Source organism: Mus musculus, chromosome 13 (genome assembly GCF_000001635.26).
Source record: "Mus musculus strain C57BL/6J chromosome 13, GRCm38.p6 C57BL/6J".
NCBI classification, from domain to species: Eukaryota; Metazoa; Chordata; class Mammalia; order Rodentia; family Muridae; genus Mus; species Mus musculus.
Genome location: NC_000079.6, coordinates 9,617,733 through 9,639,264, shown reverse-complemented (window position 1 = coordinate 9,639,264; position 21,532 = coordinate 9,617,733). Strand labels below are relative to the sequence as shown.

Sequence of the window (21,532 nt, the reverse complement as noted above, 5' to 3'; positions counted from 1 at the left end):
TCATTTAGGGGGATGAGTATAAATGAAAGACTCAGAAGTTAATAAGTTTGCATACTGCACACTCTTGTCTGCAAATTTTCAATTTTATATACTAACAAACTACAGAACTTTGCCTTCTTTTGTAGTAATTAATGCTAATGAGGAATCGCTCTCCCCCTTCCCCTCTGCCATTTTATAAACATTTTTTAAACATCATTGTGATCAAGAACCTGACCCCAACCACATGTTTTCTCTCTCACGGTTGCTCTGTTCATATAATGTGCCATTCCAAGCGGGAGGTGGCAATATTTTATTGTGTGATCAGTGCATCCCTGTGAGAGATGGATTTTTGTGCCTCAAGTTTCTGGTAGAAAGCAGGGCAACCATTTATGGTAACTAATACATGGCAATAGGAAAAAAATGATTTTGTTTGTAAATAAAATTAGATGGTATTCTTTACTTAGAAAACATTAGCTAACTGGTTAAAAAACATGGCCTAAGTACTTCTTGAGAATAACTTCATTACTGCATATCTGAATAAAATAATGAGTTCCATGACCTTTTCACAACGCACAGACACCCCTTTCACTTCCTCTTGACCCCCTCAGCTTCCTGCCAACTCTTCCCTCCAATTATATCCCACTGTGCTTTTATGCCCCCCTTTATTTGTAGGGAAAAAAACAAACCTAGATTCTACATGAGAGGAAATACTTCAATTTGAAACTGGCTTGTTTAATTTAACATGATAATCTAGTTTCATGCATCCCCCTGCAAATGATGTAATTTCATTTGTCTTTATGGATAAAGCACACTCCATTGTATCTATACACACACCCTTCACGTTAGCACATTTTGGTATAGAAAAAATTAGAAAACTTGAACAAATTTTTAAAAAAGGACATATTCAGTTCATCTAAGTAAAAAGACTTTCCAACAATGGGAGAAGATTGAATTGGGCTTTGAAATTTACTTAGTACTTCCCATTATAAAAAGTATGCAGCCTATTGTAAAGGAAAGAAGACAAAAACAGGGAACATGTACGTGGAAATGTTTAACAAGCTGTTGGTAGCTACTTCCTGCTTTGATATCCTCAACGTCTGTGTGTGTGTGTGTGTGTGTGTGTGTGTGTGTGTGTTGGGGGAGGGGGGTTACCCAGTAGCAGACTGCAGCAGCTACCCTTTCAAGTATCAATGGCAGGGACAGTGTAGGTAGGGGCCCGGAACCCATCTGCTTTCCTGCAACTGAGTCTAGCATTTGCTGTGAGCCAGCTCAAGGAACTCCTCTTATCTCACCCAGGACCAGTAAGTGCTGGGCACAGACTTGAAGTGCTCATTTGTTATTTTTGGCAATCTTAATCTTGTCACTTCACCCTTCACAGGTTGAATTTATCAAAAAAGAAAGGAAATAGTGAAGGAAACTAGTGAGGAAAAGGAAACCAACAATATTAACCCTGCTACGTCACTGCAAAGCTTCCTTCAGAGAATCATATATATGAGTCTCAACCTATGGATCATGACCCCTTCAGGTGTTGAATGACATATTCACAGGGTTGACGATCAGATATCCTGCATATCAGATAATTACACTATGATTCATAACAGTAGCAAATTACAGTTATGAAGTAGCCACAAAATAATTTTATAGTTGGGGTCACTACAGCATGAGAAACTGTATTAACAGGTCACAACATTAGGAAGGTTGAGAACTATTGAAATAAGTGGTTTTCTCATATCTAATTTTGAAATAAGTCTGACAGCCCAGTTTGGCCAAGAGCTTCTCTTTTGCCAAAGTTAAAATATTCCAGGATGCAGTAAGTGATGTGTATAATGGCTAGAAAGGAAGTCTCCAAGTAAAAGCAGAGAAGGAAACGGTGTAGCACTCACATCTGTGTGATGACCAGAGATTTGTCTAATGTAAGTAAGCACCTGCCAAGGAAAATCCGCTGAGCAGGTCTACGCTGCCACCCGGCACTGAGACTCAGTCTTCTGATACAGCACTCCATGGTTTCAGTGAAACTTACCTGTAAGCAAATTGCCAGGTTCACTCTGCAGCCAAATGAAGTACTAACAGCTCGTGGGTGGAGACCCAAGTCCTTAAAGAGCTTTGAGAAAGACTGTGTAAGGGCGATTCGGGGACGCTCTTCTGCCACAACCACACAGGTTCTTACCCGGGACAAGTCCAAGCCTCGTGCCTGGAAATAAGGACAAGGGACACTAGCTAAGCCGTCAACATGTGTAGCCATGTGTAACCTACACAACCTTTCACTCAGAATCCCACAGGAATACTCTTCACTTCTAGTGCCATCTGTACCCAAAGTGTTTCTGTAAGCTATCTGCGGAGGTTAGTGTAACAAAACCAAAACCAAAACAAAACAAAATAAAAAAACCCTAGCCAAGCCAGTCAGCTGAAGAAACACAGGACAAAACCATATAAACATTGCAACTAGTAAAGATATCATTGAAAACATGTTTGAAGCAATAGCAAGAACGACAAGGAAAAGGGTGAGCAAGCACACTCACGGGGGAAGAACAAGCATTAGTGTGCATTTTTGGAGGGGTAGGACCTGACAAGAATGGACACATGATGGGGCTAGAGAGCTGGGTCAGTGCTTAAGTGTGTGCTATTCTTCAGAGGATGCAGGTTCAGTTCCATCACCCACAGCTCATGGCTCACAGCTGCCATTAATTCTAGCTCCAAGGGACCAACACTTTCTTTGGCCTCCACAGGTTATCAGCAAACACGGTGTGTTCAAGTGTGCATCTGCACTTGCGCACACACACCTTTGAAAAAAGAATGCATATATTGGAAATGTGTTTAAACAGAAAGGCAGAACTAAAATGCTTAGACAACTTTCTAATGACATTTCTCTGTTTATACCTGATGAGACTTGAAAAGTCACAGACCAACTTTCATTATCAAGCACATTTCCATAATTATTTCTAAGGTTCTGCCACAAATATAACCAGCTGAACTGTACAATGACACACACAGGAGGAGGAGGAGGAATTCAATGAAATGAATGAAAATACTGAATTGTTAAAGTTGCCACACTCAGGCTGGGCTGAGAGAGATGAGATCAGTCACTTCTGATCTCACTGTGGCCTCAAGAGAAGGTGATGGCGCACAATGAGTAATGCTGGCTGGCATAAAGCGAGCTGTTGACAGGGGACTGCCCAAACTGGGCCCCTCAAGCTGTTGGAACAGCAGATAACTAAAGAGTCCCTCATGTGCTTTACCACTGGGCTACATTCTCAGACTTCAAGATAACTTTGATATGAAAATCTGATGTTTTACCATAACTGCAGACACACATTGAATAGGAACAACTAAACTCTGGATGATACTAGTAACTTTACTTGTGACTGTTGAAGTGGCTGGGCTACAATAGCAACTCCAATTAGCAGTACAAATTTATCTCTATAATTCTTTAAATGCAGAAATGTGGGTAGAAAGGTTGCTAAATCCTCTGACTTTAAGTTTCTCATCTTTACAAGGGACAGTAGCGTGTCCTGATTCACAGAGCTGTGGCAAGTGTCAACTCAATTGTGATAGCTCTGATAATTATGTACATGCCAACAACAAAGGCTGGTAAAAAAGTACCTGACCATTTTGTAAAACAATATAGGTCGATCTAAGAAATACTCTTTGTAATTCTTCCTCATATAAATATGTAATTTCATAAACTGAATTTATATAGCTTAACATCATAGTTACATATCTTGTTTTATTGCACTAGGATGAATAGGAAAAAGTTCAGAGGAAATAAATGTGCTAGGTTCTTCTTGACTATATGTGTACACACAGAAACATAAGTAACCTGTACAGCTATAGGCAGACACACACACTGCATATACAAGCAGAGAATAGCAGGGTAGAACACTATCGAGACATTATTTTTTCCCTCTTATCATTAACTAACAATTCAACTTACCATGAAAACGTCTATTAAATTCCCCCAAAAGAAAAAAAAGAAAAAAAGAAAAAAGAAAAAAAAAAGTAAAAACCCAAATACTGTTCACTTAGTTGCAAAATAAATTTTTGTTACAGTGCAGACCTTCAAATAAGGGCCTTCCAGCCAATGAAAGCTGATCACATAAACATTTTCTACTTGAACACCAAATCTAGCTAGGAACAGAGACAATTTACATCTTTTGACAAATACTGGAGAAATTGAGGACAAAGTACTTTCACAATTCTTACTAGTATCTGACAGTGGGTAAGTATTCATGAGGAAAACCTAAAACCTTAACTTCTTCTAAATCAATCTGCAAGCAGATCACACGTCAGCTCTTTGGAAGGAATATGCTGCCTCATCAAGTGTGCGAGTGTCCTTTCTCAAGACTAGAGTGGCCTGGAGTTCTGGTGAGCATTGAGGCCATAAGAGAGGCTGTTTACCTTGAGGGACTCAGTTTGTGAGCCCAGCCCTTTCGTGCAAAGCTCCATCACCGAATAGGAACAGAAGGTATCCCGGACTTTGTATTGACTCACAGCAAGAAGCCACAAGGCAGGATTGGTCTCCAGCTCAGAGGGTGGGATCAGAATGGACTGGTGTCCTGAGTATACACTGCAGAGACAAGACAGGCCATCAAGGCTGGAACCCAGGGCAGATGGGAAAGAGACAGTAACATTCACCCTGAAAAACAGGAACACTTCAGAAACTTTAAATTTTTTTTACATTTTATTTCCATTTTTCAGCTGCTTCACTTTGCTATGTGATTATATCAGAATGTGCCAGATATTTCTCTTCATCATTACACTGATAACATTACAAATGCCTATTAATTAGACTTGCATGTACTTTTTAAAATTTTTTCATTGTTATTAGATATTTTCTTTATTTACATTTCAAATGTTATCCCCTTTCCTAGTTTCCCCTCCGAAAATCCCCTATCCCCTCCCCCCTGCTCCCCAACCCTCCCACTCCCATTCCTGGCCCTGGCATTCCCCTATACTGGGGCATAGAACCTTCACAGGACCTAGGGCCTCTCCTCCCATAGATGACCAACTAGGCCATCCTCTGCTACATATACAGCTAGAGCCACAAGTTCCACCATGTGTTTTCTTTGATTGGTGGTTTAGTTCCAAGGAGCTCTGGGGTCCTGGTTAGTTCATATTGATGACAAGAAACTTTTATATGTAAGATAAATAGAAAATCCAGATACAAAAATATTAAGAAAATCACATAGGAAGAAAATTAGGAGAGCCAAAAGAAGTCAGACACTTGACCTTCTGAGTGTGTCAATCTGTACTGTTTTACATCCAAATCACCACACAACAGCACTTTTAAAAATACTTTAAAGAATAAGATAACAAATTTTAATTCAAAAGTATTTGTTCAAACCACCAGTTTTAAAAATTCATTTATTTATTCACTTTACAACCCATTATCAGACCTTTCTCTCCTCCCAGTACCCCTCACACAAGTCCTACCCCACCCTTCATTCCACTTTCCCCTTCTCTTTTGAGGAGGGGAAGTACTTCTCATACCCCATTCCCACACATCAACTGAGACCAGACAGGGCACAAACTGCTATTTTTAATGCTTGCTTATCATTGTGAATTAGCAGTACTTGATCATATTTATTATAATAAAAGATGTCAGATAAATATTGTGAGATTTAAAGATATATTTTACTTATATGAAAATTGATAGATGAAACCCACATCATTGCTGTGCTGTAGCTGTGTACCTGTAATCTTCCTATCACAAGCCATTTCTCCTTTAATATGGTCAATCTCATTCAAAAAATTTCGAAACAAAAATTAAGAGAGCCCAGATGGCTCAAGAAATTTAAGAAAACTAAATGAGGGACTAGAGAGATGGCTCAGCCATTAAGAGAACTGTCTGCTGTTCCAGAGGTTCTGAGTTCAATTTCCAGCAACTTCATGGTAGCTCACAACCATCTATACTGGGATCCGATACCCTCTTCTGGCATGCAGATGTACATGCAGATAGAGCACTTATACATAAATCAATTTTAAGGAAAAAAAAAGACTAATGAGCCCACAAACTTATTTCGAACATGATTCTTCACGTAGAGAAGTATTGTAGAGGGAACACAGCAGAAGTGGTAGCAAATTTTCATCTCTCTCTCTCTATTTCAACATATCAAACTTTCAGTTATTTTTGTGAAGTGGAAATATAGCAAACCCCAACCTTTCATATAGCCTTTTTTTTTTAATTGGATATTGTCTTTATTTACATTTCAAATGTTATCCCCTTTCCCAGTTTCCCTCCCTCCCGGAAACCCCCTATCCCCCCCTTCTTCCCCCTGCTTCTAAAAGGATGTTCCTCCACCCACTCACCCACTCCTACCTCCTCACCCTCAGTTCCCCTACACTGGGGCATCTATTGATCCTTCATGGGAGCAAGGACCTCTCCTCTCATTGATGGGAGGCCATCCTCTGCTTACATATGCAGATAGAGCCATGTGTACTCCTTTGTTGATGGCTTAGTCCCTGGGAGCTCTTGGGGGACTGGTTGGTTGATATTGTTGTTCTTCTATGGAGTTGCAAACCCCCTTCCACTCCTTCAGTTCTTTCTCTAATTCCTCTATTGGGGACCCCACGCTCAGTCCAGTGGTTGGCTGTGAGCATCCACCTCTGTATTTGTAAGACTCTGGAAGGGCCTCTCAGGAGACAGCCAGATCAGGCTCCTTTCAGCATGCACTTCTTGGCATCCACAATGGTGTCTGGGATTGTTAACTGCATATGGGACGAATCCCCAGTGGGACAGTCTCTGGGTGGCCTTCCCTTCAGTCTCTGCTCTACACTTTTCTCCATGTGTGCTCCTGTGCACAGCCTTTTCAATGCAGTCAGTAATTTCAGAATGAGAAGACCAGGTACATTCAAAGAAAGAAAGCCAGACTTTATTATTATGCTGTAAACTTCTCTGTGATTTGATTTGCTCAAATGTTTGTGCAAATGTTTATAGTCAATATGTCATATTCAGTAAAAGCCCATGTAAATAATTCTTATATCCCGTACAAGGACATATTTTTACTAATTTGCCATTGGTATCTATTAAGGATCTTTTTTGTTGTTTGTTTGTTTTTGGTTTTGTGTTTGTTTTGTTTTGGTTTTGGTTTTTTTGAGACAGGGTTTCTCTGTGTAGCCCTGGCTGTTCTGGAACTCACTCTGTAGACCAGGCTGGCCTCGAACTCAGAAATCCACCTGCCTCTGCCTCCCGAGTGCTGGGATTAAAGGTGTATGCCACCACTGCCTGGCTTGTTGTTTGTTTGCTTGTTTGTTTGTTTGTTTTTGAGACAAGGTTTTGCTTTGTAGTTTAGGCTGGCCTTGAACTTGTGGCAGCCATTCTGTTAGAGCTGAAAAGTACTAGGTTACAGGTTTGAGTCATCATACCCATCTCTCCAGATCACTTTACAGCATTACACAGGTATATCTATGAAGCATAAGAGACATATACACTATTAAACAACTACCTGTTATAAGTTACTTTTTCCCCAATGGAATGTGAGCTTAGTTCAGTCCTTGAGAACAAACTTACACTCAGATGTTCTTTTATCCAGAACCTAAGCTTTTATACTATTTCCCACAAGCGTCCAAAGCTAACATAAGACGGGCTTCAAACAATCATTTTTTTTAAAGCATTTCCATATTACTCCCCAATTAACCCATTAAAAAACATACTTCAGATCTGACTGCAGCACAGCACTTGCCTTCTTAGCTCTAGAGATGCATTTAAGGGCTTTACCTATGCATTACCCTATCCTCATCAGACCCATGTACATTAAAAATCTAGTCTATGTTTAATTAAATGTATGTATGCACAGGTGCACATGAGTGTTGCAATGCCCGAGGAGGCCAGAGGCACTACATTTCTGTGGAATTGAATTACAGGCAGTTGTGATACCTGTTATAGATGCTGGAAAACAAAACTGGGTCCTCTACAAGTGCAGTACATATGCTCTTAACTACTGAGCCAATGCTCCAACCCTATGAACACGTTTTGAAGACTGGGTATTATTTCCAGAGCACACCACAGCTAAAATAGACATCCCATTCCTTTCTCTTCCTGCGTGAGAGGTTGAATGATGACCCCATCCTAGCCTTTTTCCTAGAAATGTGTAGCTTTTCTCATCATGCTCAGGGGAGTATGGCATTCCCACCTGGACTGATTTTACCTAAACAAGTGGGCTTGCTGTCACTTCAGTATGAGCTTACAGAGTCTGACTAGGTATGACTCTGAATTTGAGCCTTACCTATTAGCTAGTGTATTGTCTCTAATTAGAAGCCTCAAGGTAGCACTCAGCAGCAATCAGAATAAGTGAAAAATTTATCTCAGCTGTATAGATACTTTAAAAATATGACCTTCAGGCCAAACCCAGGATCATACACCAGAAAGAGCCTAATCTCCAACAAGGCTACACATTATACATCCCATAAATCATAATCACCTACCAGAAAATGCTATGTGTCTTTCTATCCTGAGAAGCAAAGGAACACAGCGTTTCTGTTAATATCAAACAGTATTCAGAACATTCATGATTCAAGATTCATAATGCTATGCAGCCTCCCACAAGCCTGAAGCAGGCTGAGCCACCTTGACTTTGTTGTCACTGAGGAGATTACTTAGGGTGGAGCCTGCCTCCCTGGATCACTCTATTGTTCTGCCACTGCCGCTGCTGCTACCTGCTGGGAGTCGGCCTAGCTGTTCTGGAGCCTACATGTGCTCACCTGCAGCTGGGCTCCAAGGATGATTTGGAATGGGCTTTCTCCTCTCCTTTAAAAAGCGTGTCTGCCATTAAAAAATTTGAGCCTTGATCAGAATACTGTCTTGGTTCCATCTCTCTCTCTCTGCCTAGTTTCCTTTTCTTTCAGCTCCAGGCTGCCTCCCAGGCTCGAACCCGGACATTAGAGCCGCAGGCCGGCCCCAACAATGCTACATTAATTAGATGTTCTTAGAGGCTTTTTATTGAAACTGAGATTTAAACAGGTACTCATTTACACTAAGGACTTTTCAGTACCACTAAACAAGCTTAATAATTTGAGTCTAATATCTTAGGGACTAAAAACTGAGCTATATAACCTTATAATGCTTTTCTCTCTTAGTTCTGACAATCTACCATATCCATAACTCCCCAATTTAAATTTCTGAATTGCTAGCATAAGGAGATCCAAATTAAAGAACATTAAATACAAATAACCTACAACTCAATTTCTCAACAATATACACCAGAATTAATGAACTATTTGATCTGAGCTCTAGCACAAAAACACGGGGGTCAGAATGTGAATTCAGGGACATCAATTTGTAGCATACTAATGAACATTATACATAGAGTCACTGGCCTCTTTAGCATTCCATAGAAATCAAAAGAAAAAAACCCATCCAAATAGCCAACATGTATATGTATATGTACATATGTATATATACACATATACACACGCACAACAGGTAGATACACTGAAGCACTGACAGAATTCAAGTAACATTACTCAAAAACATGTACATCACAAAGAAGTCTTATACATTAGAATAAAATGATATTAACTGCCGAGTTGTATAATTGTCCTTTGCAAAATGAATACAGTCCTCTTAGAGAGGCAATGTTCAGAGAAGACTCACTCTTCCTGCTCAGCTGGCTTAAATGGCTTCAGGTACATGGGCCTGGGCTATATGATGAGGATATTCTGAGCTCTCTCCTGAGTGCTAACTACTCAATGCAATTGCATCTGCACTGAGATATACAAGAACTATTAAGCATGTTACTGTTTCATTCTATTTGCTTTCTCAAAAAGCTGAATTATCAAAATACAATGTCCTTTCCAACATACACATCTAGGCTTCAGTATAATAATTAAACATGAAATTAATATTAAATACTATGAATCCACTAATATAATTATCCATGAAAATCTAAATTCACCATAACCATCATAAACTAGAAGAAAAACTGAGAGATTACACATACTACTGCCTCAATTATACAACTTTAGTAATGTATATTTATGACATTTATAAGCATAAACATTATGGATAACATTTTGTGTGTTAAAATACAAATAACACACAAAAATAACACAATACAAATAATACACAAAACAAGAATAAAAACCAACCCATAGAAAAATACAAGAAAGAAAACAAAACATGTTGAGAGCCATGAAGCTGGGTCTGGAACACTGGTACCTGCTTTAGTATATTTCATACATTTTGATGTACTAGAAAATGCTAATTAAAAGTATTTTACATCAAAAAGTACACTCAGAAGACTATATGCCATCTTGATGATCATGGATACTTCCTGAGGCCACCATATACTAAATGTCACTATTAACAACTACATTCTTCAGTTTTCTTTTCTGAGACAGGCTCTCGTTTTTCCAGGTAGGCTTCAAATTTGATACTAGAGCAAAATTGCTGGCCTTGAGTTCCTGGTCCTCCTTCTTGAAAAGGAGCTGATGCTGGACCTGAACCCCTGACCCTCCTTTCTTTACCTGCCAAGCGTTGGGAGTTACAGGTGTGTAACATCATATTTATGTTTGTTTTATTTTGTATTTCTAAAAATGTTTATAGAAAAGATGTATGTATATTCAGAAAAAAAAGAGTCAGGAAAGAGCCATCTGTATATTTTATTCTATCATTCATTCTGTAAGTATTTTCTGGGCATTTTCTAAGAACCAGCGCCAAGCTGGTGGCAGAAAGAGTACAATGACCAGAGTGACGAGCTCAGGCTTCACAGGCTTCCCTCTGTACCCCCCAAGCCCAAGTCTACCACTGAGTAACGTCAGGGAGAAGGCAAGAGGAGTTGAGCATTTTCATAATCCTCAGAAGGCATGACTGCCAGGGATAAGGGCTTTAGATTCAAGCCTGATAATCTTCTGATGGTTTATATATATATATACACACACACACACCTTCCCTTCTGGATCCTGGCTATGGAGCTAAGTGTAGAAACCCTGATCCTGCGCCTCTCATGGAGGCCCCAGCTTAGGACCAGAGTGTAGTAACCATGGCACTTTCACTTCTACAGTAGTTAAATGATTATATATATATATATATGCCGGCTAGTAGATACAGTTTACCCTCTGGATGCTTCCTCAAAATCTCATTTAATCTTCTTTAATTGGCCAAAGATCCAGAAGGGAAGGTATATGGTTTCTTTTCATTGCAAAGAACAAAGACAATCATTTCAAGGACGTTAAGGAAGAACCTCACCTGCAGAGACACCAGAGGACAAACCCAAGTCCACAGTAAGGGTCCAAGCAGATGGCCACTTCTCTAGAAGGGTAAAGCTCGCACTGCAGCTTAATAGAACGGCAAAAGGCACTGGTGGCTGCATGAGACATCTGAAAGACAGAAAGGCAGTAAAAAAAATAAGTGAATGGACACTGAGCATCCAACGACATTTGTGGGACAACATGCCAGTGTTAACTCATGGTAATTCTTACTAAGTGCCTCAAAGATACTTTTAGGGTCAGAGTCAACTATAGTATGTCTGGGTCACATTATCCTAGAAAGGCTGATATTCTCATTAATCTTCCCTTTTTCATTTTTCTTTGAGGGAGGAAGTAGGCTGGGTGGGTAAGGGGTAAGTAGTAGGGAGGATCTCACATGGGCCACCCACAGTGGCCTGGAACTTACTACAAAACCTAAGCTGGCTTCTAATTCATAGCACTCCTGTTTCAATCTTCTGAGCTATGAGAATTGCATCTATGATTCACTACACTATGAAGTCTTCCATTTTGAAGAAATAAACCACACTTTCAACTTCTTGATAGTCCCTCCTTATAACTTGAGCAATGGTTAATAATGCTTTGGATCTGAAAAGCAGATTATATAAACAGAGATTCTTGTGTCCACATGAGTGCCTGCAGGTAGGTAAAGAAAGAATGAGAGGTCATTCCCAGATCTGCAGTAGAGACTTGGCTTTATTCTTATTCTGTGAGGTTCAGGGAGCTGTACAGCAATTGTCTTAGATACACAAGGGCCTATACTCCACAAGCATGGAATCCTATGCTCATGTTTAGATAACAGTGGCTCAGAAGTGAGAGTATGCTGAAAATCATGTGAGTGAGTCCTAAAGTAAAACGCTGACCTTCCTGCTGACCCTCAGGTTCTTCCTAGATATGACCATCCCACAATAAAATGGCAGTCAAATCCTGTCTCTCCTTAGCTTAGAAAACAGTGAAGTTCCAATCCTGTACTATAAGAAAGGTGACAGATTCTGAAACACTGCATATTACATCTAACAAGATCATTGTTTTGTGAGAACTTGATAACCACACAAACTTCTGGGTATCAAGGAAGCAAGGAGAGCTATATCAGATATGATTGAAATATGTCAAAAGTGAAATGTGTCACAAACTAAGCATACTACCACAGTGCTAATCTACAAAGAGAACCAGTAAAGAAAACAAGCAAGGAAATCCAACTCTTGCATTCAACACTTCAGCAGAAGAGATAAAAGAAAGAAGGGTGGGAGTCTCTTCATTGTCAAGTGACAGGTCACTGTTACAAGTTCTGCTAAGGAATAGGTTGTGTAATGGATACTCTTCACTGAATTCACCCTAGGATTGCAAAAAGTTACTCTAGAATTCAAAATATAAACAGATATGCATGTATTGTAAGACACATGCACACACTTATACTTTCAGATCCACAGTACCTGCTTAATGGAGAAATGAAACTATATTTACCACATGTTCCTCTAAGGTCCCACCACTCTTTGGATGATAGTTAATCCCCCTACCATGCATTCAAGGTAAGTGTTCAAAGTAACCTCTACTGCACTGGGAAGGACATCATGCAGAACCAGAAAGTAGCTCTGCTGCTCATTCTGTAAATGCTAACATGGAAGGGCTCTGTCAAGCACTGTATTCAGAGCTAGGGATTAAAAAGGAAGAAGAAAGAAGAAAGGAGGAGGAAGAAAAGAAGAAAAAGAAGAGAAAGAAAAAGAAGGGAGAAAATAGAGGAAGGAAGAAAAGGAAGAGGAGGAGGAAAAGGGAGGTGGAGGAAGGAGGAGGAAGAGGAAGGAAAGAAGAGAAGGAGGAGAAAGGAAGAGGAAGAAGAGGAGGGAGGAAGAGGAGGAAGAAGGATGAGGAAGGAAGAAGAGAGAGGAAAAGAGAAGAGGAGGAAGATGAGAAGGTAGAGGGGAGAAGAGGAAGAGGAGAATGAGGGGGAGGATGAGGAAGAGGAAGATGGGAGGAGGAACCAGGTATAGTACATTGCTATTCAGCTCTTGACAACCTAAAGGCACGGGATGACTGCAAGTTTGAAGGCAACCTGAGTCACTCAGTGAATTCTATGCCAGTTTCAGATACAGAGAGACTCTCTCTATATTAAAAATAATGGGTATAGTCTGGTCTCAAGAGTTCACTATATGGTGTAAAGTTGAGACATAACAGGTAGCTATAAGGTCTGCTAGTACTTTGTCAAACATGATTAATATAAAGAGAGAAGAGAGAAGGTGCTCATATCTCCTTGGCTGGCAGCTATGGGGTCTGCTAGGTTTTGAGAGTAGTCAACACAGTGACAAGAGGGAAAACAGGTTAAGAAAGAAATGACTATTAAAAAAAAAGGCAAAAACCACCCCAAAACCTTCCAATCTCTAAGCACACCCCAGTTTGGGCCCTGCCAATATCATCATGCAATTAAGGAATCTGAGAGGCCCTAAAAGTAGATCTCCAAATACATGTGCATCATTCATGAGAGCCTCAAGCCAATATACTACGTATCTTGGTTGTGCCGTGTTATGCTACATGGTGTGTTCCAAGAAGCCTTGCCTTTTGGTGCTGTTTTGCTTTGGCTGATGTTAAATGTGTGTCCTCTCTCCAGGCAAACAACCATTCCCCAGGCACAGGAACCATTCAAAGGTCAAAGCATCACAGTTAAGTGGGTGAAATGTAAGACAGCCAGAATACAACATACCCTTGTGTTTTACATGAACCTTGATATCCCATAGCACTAATTACAGAGAAGACACCCATGGACTCTTCTAAATCTCATGGTATGCAACTGAATGTTTTTGCCTAAAAACTAAAATCCAACAAGGATTTCTTCCAGAAAAAAAAATGGCCTCCCAGCAATCCTATGGGACCAATAAGGCAGACCACATGCCAGACAAACTCCCCTATTCTCCTGTGCCTTTCAGCCCTTAAAACATATGAGGTTTCATTAACTCATATCATAGTATACTTTTCTTCACATACTCATCACACAGATAATCAAAAATTGGGAAAACATTTTAGGAGTTTTAGTTTTAAAAGTATAATTAACCATCTCTTTGAGTTTTTCTATGGTGCATAAATAAATTGAGTCAACAAGAAGTATTACACAGAGATCATACTATCCGTTCCATGTAGGTGCACTTTAATAAAAATTAAGATTCAATATTGTAGTTCCCACCTCCATATTCCACAAGAATAATCAGAAGTGAGGGTTTCTATTTTGGTCCTCACAGCAAGAAGGTCAACTTACTGATGACAGCACTTAATTCATCTTGCTCTGAGAATATTTCTTTTAGGAAGTTTAAAAAAAAACTATTTAATACTCTAGCTAATTTGGGGTACTTTCCCTAATCCTATGGGAGAGGTTAAGTCTGAGAACTCTAACTTGTGATAGGTAACTAGCTCAAACTGTCCCATTCTGACTCAGAGGCAGAGATGGAGAGGAATAGGCTTCCTGGGGTTTTAGACCCTGAAGCACAGGACCCTGACATCTGAGCTGTGATGATGCCGATTCTAAGTGACATCAGTAGTTCTATACTTTGATAGGCAAAATGCTCATGGTAGCGTCACCAAGAAGCCATCTTTCAGGTTATGATTGTGCTCAAGTTTAACAAGTAAGAGAATACAGTGCAAACATGCAGAATAGCAGCAACTTTGATTGTATGTACTATTCTAGCACAGGGTACTAGACAGTACTGTACTGTGCAGTATGAAAAAAGTTGTTAGGTTTTTGTTGCTGTGGTTTTTTTGTTGTTGTTGGTTTTATTTCCCAGTACTAAAGATGGAGTCCAGGGCAATGACCATGCTAGGCAAGGGCTGCACGAGTAAACTATATCCCCAGCTTTCCCCACAGTATTTGCAAGTTAGCTCTTAGATATTGAAAGGTCATATATGTTATGGCCCATATAAAACTCATATACCTCTCTCCATGCATCACTGGAATACAATCACACATGACAACAAAAGAACAATCAGTGCATGGCTTGTCTGTTTTCTACCACTGGCCCGCCCACCCCTATTCTCACCTTTACACCAGCTAGCATCCCGGTTGTGGACACGCTAAAGTCAAGGTAAGCCAGTGTGTCAGGGTTGGAAGGTTTGTAGATCTGGGCAGGCCGCTTCTTTGGCAAATCATCTGCAGAGGAAAATGAAGCTATTAGTCTACTTGACTACACCAAAGGCATAACAAGAAAACACATGTGGGAAGAGAGTCCAAGTGCTGACCTGTGTCCAGTATGAGGGGCCATGTCCTGACATCTACAGCTGCTGCTGCCTCTCTGGACCGAAGCAGTTTACATATCAGTTGTGTTGTCATGAGACAAGCAGATCGACTCACCTGAGGACCACAGACAGAAGGGATGAATGCATACACAGAGAGAGAAACACATCTGGGAAGTGTTCATCGCTTCTGTGCCTAGAGTGTCCCAAAGGTTAAAAGTACACAACTTTAATTCCCAAGAGCTGAGGAAGCAGGCTGATCTGGCTGTCAATGTCACCTACGGCACCTATGGCCAGAGTTGATACAGCTGCTCTGGCTGGCTAGGTGGGCATTCTCTTCTTCCCTCATCACACCACGATTCTCACTGCTGAAGCTTCGTCCTCGCAGAAGATGACGGTTTCCAGTAGTGAAACCGTTCTCTAGTCTAGTCTCTTGCTAGAACTTCCAAAGTAGTTCTTAGGAGCTAGCTAGGATATGCCAAACCCAGCAGCGCTGGTCATGTAAACACACAGACAAAGCTAAGTAGTGTCCTAACACTACTATCACATGCCGGCAAAATATCAGGGGCTTCTCTCTCAGCATATGCTTTTCCACAAAAGCTTTACACACGCAAGTATGTTGTAGGTATTTTCTAACAGGAGTGCCTTCCTTGGCAGTGTTCCCACACAGCTACCAAGAGCATTCACCAGGGGCCCAGGACTGTTCTCTGCTTCTTATATCTCTACTTCCCTTAAGGGAAGAACGTATGCTTATACATAAAAACAAACAAAGCATACACATATACTCTAAAAACAAAGAAAATAACCTTCTAGATCCAGAAGGAGGGAACTTGAAGAAAACACATATATTGTTTTTCATTCAGATTGCTGCTTGTGTTTGGTGATGAGGCCTTCCCATGAAGCCAAACCCAGGCCCCTTCAGTATCAATGCATTGTTATAGCTGCTTCCAGCTGCCCCAGCTTCCATGTTGCTTAGCTTAGATCTTACTCCCAATGCTAGATGATAAACTCACTGGAGACAGACCATCTCCAATTCTATAGTTTCATTGCAAACCCACATGTACAGCATAGCTAGCAGTTGTCCTAGGAGACTTTAGGTCTGTAACTCAGAGCTTGCCACTGAGCTTAGGCAGGTCAAAGGCCCACAGCATCCTACCCAGGCCTTGGTTACCTCTACGATCATCTTGACTGTAGGCAATGTCGTTGCAATGTTCTGTGGATGTGGAGGTCGCACGGTAATTGGCACACAGCCTGCATATAGGCAACCATAAAATGCAGCGATAAGGTCTATTCCTACACAAGAGGAAAGCAGAAATATTTTTTTGAAGCCAGTTACTTTGCTTAAGGACCTCCACCGCTCTCTCTCAGTGCAAGTTCAAGTCTGGGAAAAGTCAGACAGTTAGGGAAACAAAGACTTTAACTCCTTCCTCCCTGTGCCTTTTGTTAAGTCTCAGTGATTAATTTCTTGTGGCTTGTTCTTTTATACACAAGATGCTAAGACAGCTTAAATGTTTCATTTATATGTCATTTCTCTATATAACTACTCAATGATGTGATTATGTCTAGGAGCTAAAACTTTAATTGCTGACAATAATATGAACTACCTTAGAAACTCAATCAAATGTAGAGCGAAAGGGTTAGGTAGGTATTGCTTTAAGACTCTACAACAGTGTTAACATGTAGCCTTGTCTCTGTTGAGTGAGACTATCCAGAGGCAAATGAGCTTGGCAAGAATCTACACAGAAATAGAGAACATACTAACTAGGCAGTAACCCGGACACTCTGCGAGTACCGTTGGGGGCAACAAAGTGCTTCCTCTCATTGCTACCCTTGCTATCGCTCTCAGGGGTCAGGACTGGTCCTGCTGCTTACCTGGAGGGTAGACTAATGCCACATGGTCTCCGTCCTGCAGGTGGCCCCTCTCCATCAGCATCACTGCTATCTTTTCTGCACGCTTGTGTAGTTGAACACATGTCAAGGAATTTGCTATTGTTCCCTGAATATCATAAGAACAGGTGGTTAAGTGGGATCTTCACCATACAGATCATGCATCATATAATTCATTTACATGACATTCTCAGGTCAACGGACTTTGGGACATTCATAGAATCACAATTTTAGTGATCAAACTTATATGCTTTCATCATCCTCACCCTCCTATACCAAAAGAAAACTGATTCTCCCTCCTCAAGGCCAGCAACTGTCACTAGGTCTTCAGCTAGGCAGTTCAAATGATTTTTTTAAATGAAGATTATTAAAATATTCAAAAACAGAAAGAAAAATATTTTTAGGCTGCCTCAAAAGAGGCTTACCAGTAAAGACTAGCTAGTGTAGGATAGGCACTGAGAAATACCAGAATGTATGCTATTCAGTATTTACATTGTGAAGAAAAAAAAATAAGCAAACTGCATTATAGCAGGGCAGGCAGGTGTCTGCATGCTCGCAGTCCCAGCACTTGGGAAGCTGAGGCAGGAGGATAGGGGCCAGCCTAGGCTATTTATAGGCATCCTGTACTACATAGTAGAAACCCATCTTAAAAGCAAGTGGGAAAAAAGGAGGTAAACTCTTTTTAGAAATTACATTCAACCAACTTGAAAAATATTCCTGAGATACAATGTATATAGCTCATTTGCAGTAATCAGAGGTGTAAGGAAGTCACTGTCTACAGCAACTTTAAAATATTGCTTTTTAAGACAATGGACATTTCTATCTGGTAGTCTATGGGTGAGGAAGATCAGAAAAGCAGAATCAAAAGTTATCATGGACAATCTGAGCTAAATTGATAACATTTATATACGTTGGTTAAAAGAAGGATCTGGGAGCTTGTGGTAGTCATAGGATAATACAATGAGCTTCTAAGATTCAGGGACTGAAACTCCAAAATGAAAGATATGTGTGAAAGTGAGATTCTTAATGAGGCGCTAGGAGAACTGCCATGTGGAAAACACCTGTGTGGACCACAATGCTGAGCCTCTGGGCTGTTAGGGAACAGTGTCTGGAAAAACACACTGAATTCCTGGTTCCACATGTCACAGACATACATATGAATGCGAAGGCGGGTTCTGATGGGATGTGCACTGGAGTACTTTATTAAGGAACACATTCCCTTAGCTCACATTTAGCAAAACATTCACCAGTACTGTTTAATCACAGCGAATCCTATGAAGCTGAGCTGCAGTCTTGGATGATACTGGATGATACTGGGAGTGGCAGGACCAGGTAACAGCCAAGCCAGCCTTCAGACAGCTACTAAAGCTGTAACCAGTGTTTGATTTTAGAGATGCTTAACTTGATCCTTCACCAACACTCATTCCTTTGTATCAAATTGGTATGTAAAGGAGAGGAGTGAGAGGAGTGCAGCAAAGATGGCTGACTAGGTGTAGGTGTGTGGGGTGATAGGAGTCTAAGAAATACAGACTAACGGTTGTAATTTGGTGCCTCCAAGATTAAGCATTCCTCTAAGCATTTACTCATGGACATGTCTGTCAGCATAAATCAAAACACACACCTTACTGGACTTAAAGCTCACTGAGCTCTTCAAAGCACTTATGGGGAAAACTATAAAAGCAAATCCGATGGCAGGGCTCCTCATCAAGCCCACCCTTGACACTGGAGTATGAGTAGTCTCTTTATGAGGAAAAGCAGCATACTACCTATGATCATACAGAGAGGATGAGCTTCATAGCACACTGGAAATATGCCTCAAAAAAGAGCTGGCAGGATTGGTGTATCTATCTATCCCTACTGAGAATGTCTAACAATTAAGGGGGGAGTGCCTTACCATGCTACTGTTACTGTATGCCTGTCTCTGCCTAAGATAGCTATAATTTCTCTACATTTATTAGCTACAACTTTCTTGCACATTCAGAAGAGCTAAAGTGTATTGCTACTATAGTTTGAGTGTGGTCTGAATTTTCTCCAAGGCACCATGGGTTAAAATTTAATCCCAAATGTGAGAGATTAGAATGCTGGAAACGTATGAAGACCAGTGTTTAGAGGTAAAGCTTCGGGACAGAGCAGGACTACATGAGGTCATTAGAATGGAAGCTCCGTGGTAGAATCGCAGTGGGTTTCTGAGAAGCAGATGGAACCAGCACAGATACCCACAGTCTCCTCTTACCACAGGACATTCTGAATTGTCTCGGGACTCTCTCAGCAAGAAAGCCATTATAAGACATGACCTCCCCATAACTATAAGCCCACATAAACTCTTAAAAATAAAATTATCTGTCTTATATATTTTGTTATAGCAATAAAAAAGGATAAATCTGCTGTTATTAATAAGACAAAGCAGACAATTTGCTCCTTCCTATTTTCTTTGGTTCCGAGATTTGAGAAGTTTGGATTAGTCAGAATCAGCAGTCAATAATTTCTTAGAAAACACTTTAATTCTAGCTACTAAAAATTCCTACCAATAGGGTTTTAACTAAATGTGAAACTTAATTCACATGCTATCTTTTATCTTTGATAAAATTCTAAAAAAGTTTCCAAAATACCCTTTATCATGTCATGGGAGTTAATATAAAAACCGATCACATTCTGTGATAATGGGGTAGGAGAGAAATATGCTTTGTGGTAACTACGATCGGAAACTATCATGTACAAAGACTTGAAACTCATCAGTATTATCCTCAAATCCCTTCAGAAGTTGCTATGTGGGAAAGAGGTAGTCTCTTATATTGTAAGTCTCACATAAATTTTTGTTCCATAGATATGGCTATGTGATAAGGTGACCACCAAATAGGTAACCCCTTGCTTGGAAAGAACATATTGAATAAATACTGTCTTCCCCTGAACATTGGAACCCCTCACAGGGTCACTGGAGGTGTGGCACGCGTTGAGATCCCTCTCTCCCATGACCGCTCTCTACGTTACCTGAAGAGTAACTCATAGTAGGTTGGTAGCTTGCATGTCAATTACCATATGAGATTGCAAGGTTGAATATGACATGTAATGGGTGTAAATGTGATACAAATTCATTGCTACTGACACTTTAATAGCCTAGTGTGTTTGTGTTCAGGTAGTGAGGATACAAGTTTGTGCTCGGAGATAAGAGCATTAATCATGTTTGTACACGAAGGCAAGAGGGCAATCTCAGACATAGTTCACCTATGAGGTGCTGTCCACCCCCACCTTTTTAAAGAAGAGGTCTAGTAGTGGCCTTGAACTTAGGGATCTACCTTTCTCTACTTTTCCATAGCTGGGATTATAAGCACTTCATCTCTCCCTGCCCCCCAAGTCTCCCTTGTATATCAAGAATTAACTCGTGTCCTTATTCTTATAAGGTAACTGTTTTACTGACTGAGCCTCTCCAGCCTCTATTCACTTTGAAGATTTTAATATAATCTTTTACTGCAGCAGAAATGCTATCAATTTCAGGGACATGTTTCGTTTTTTACAAGCACTACTTGTTAAGTATACAAGTTCCAAGTGAATATTTCCATGAAGTATTAATCATTTAGCCTCAGGTAACAGATCATTTTCCAACATCCTCATCAATGTTCGTGGAAAAAATTTATTTCTATTCTGAAACCACTGGATTAAAAAGTAGGTTTCTAGGTAATGTTATTTCAGCATGCTAGAATTGTCTTCTAAAATAAGTTATGGGAGAGTTTTCATGACAAGTTAATCATGCAGAGACATCCACAGGTTAGCATCCATTCTACAACAACACACTCCATGATCACTGACTGTGAACTTGACGCCATTTTAAGGTTTTATTTTAATATCTAAAACAAGGAACAAAATTTACATTTTGAGACTATAAAGAAAATTACAAATAAACAAAAGAAAAAATTAAATGAGTTGTCTGAAGTTCCTGGTAAAAACAACAACAACAAAAGATATTCCGCATGATTTGAGACAGAAAGTTTTTTATTAGTGATTGTTTTAATATGCACTATTCCAACTTTCAATCTTGCACACCTCAGACCTAATTACTGCAGTTGCCAAGGGTGCAGTCATATGAATGGACCCTAAGTGAAGTCAAGTGTTTCAATTATCTTAAAAGACCCACCATCAAAAAAAGGATAGTTAAAAAAATCAAATTCATAACTATTAAAATCAAATTCATAACTATTAAAAACAGTGCCCAGGCAGGAAGAAAAGCATCCGAGGCCTCCCAGGCCCCACAGTGGGGAAC

At 40.1% G+C, this 21,532-nt stretch overlaps 1 protein-coding gene across 4 annotated transcripts in view; it reads right to left on the bottom strand.

The window, feature by feature from the left end:
- Dip2c (disco interacting protein 2 homolog C) overlaps window positions 1-21,532 on the bottom strand; it is a 392,422-nt gene that overhangs the window by 29,664 nt on the left and 341,226 nt on the right. For all 4 annotated transcript variants that reach the window (XM_006516473.2, XM_006516474.3, XM_006516475.4 and 1 more), the window contains 7 exons: window positions 17,263-17,386; window positions 16,562-16,683; window positions 15,397-15,508; window positions 15,198-15,307; window positions 11,162-11,292; window positions 4,375-4,543; window positions 2,000-2,170 (listed from right to left, as the gene is read on the bottom strand). In XM_006516473.2, coding sequence (XP_006516536.1) covers window positions 2,000-2,170; window positions 4,375-4,543; window positions 11,162-11,292; window positions 15,198-15,307; window positions 15,397-15,508; window positions 16,562-16,683; window positions 17,263-17,386 — 939 coding nt within the window. The remainder of the gene's footprint in view (window positions 1-1,999; window positions 2,171-4,374; window positions 4,544-11,161; window positions 11,293-15,197; window positions 15,308-15,396; window positions 15,509-16,561; window positions 16,684-17,262; window positions 17,387-21,532) is intronic.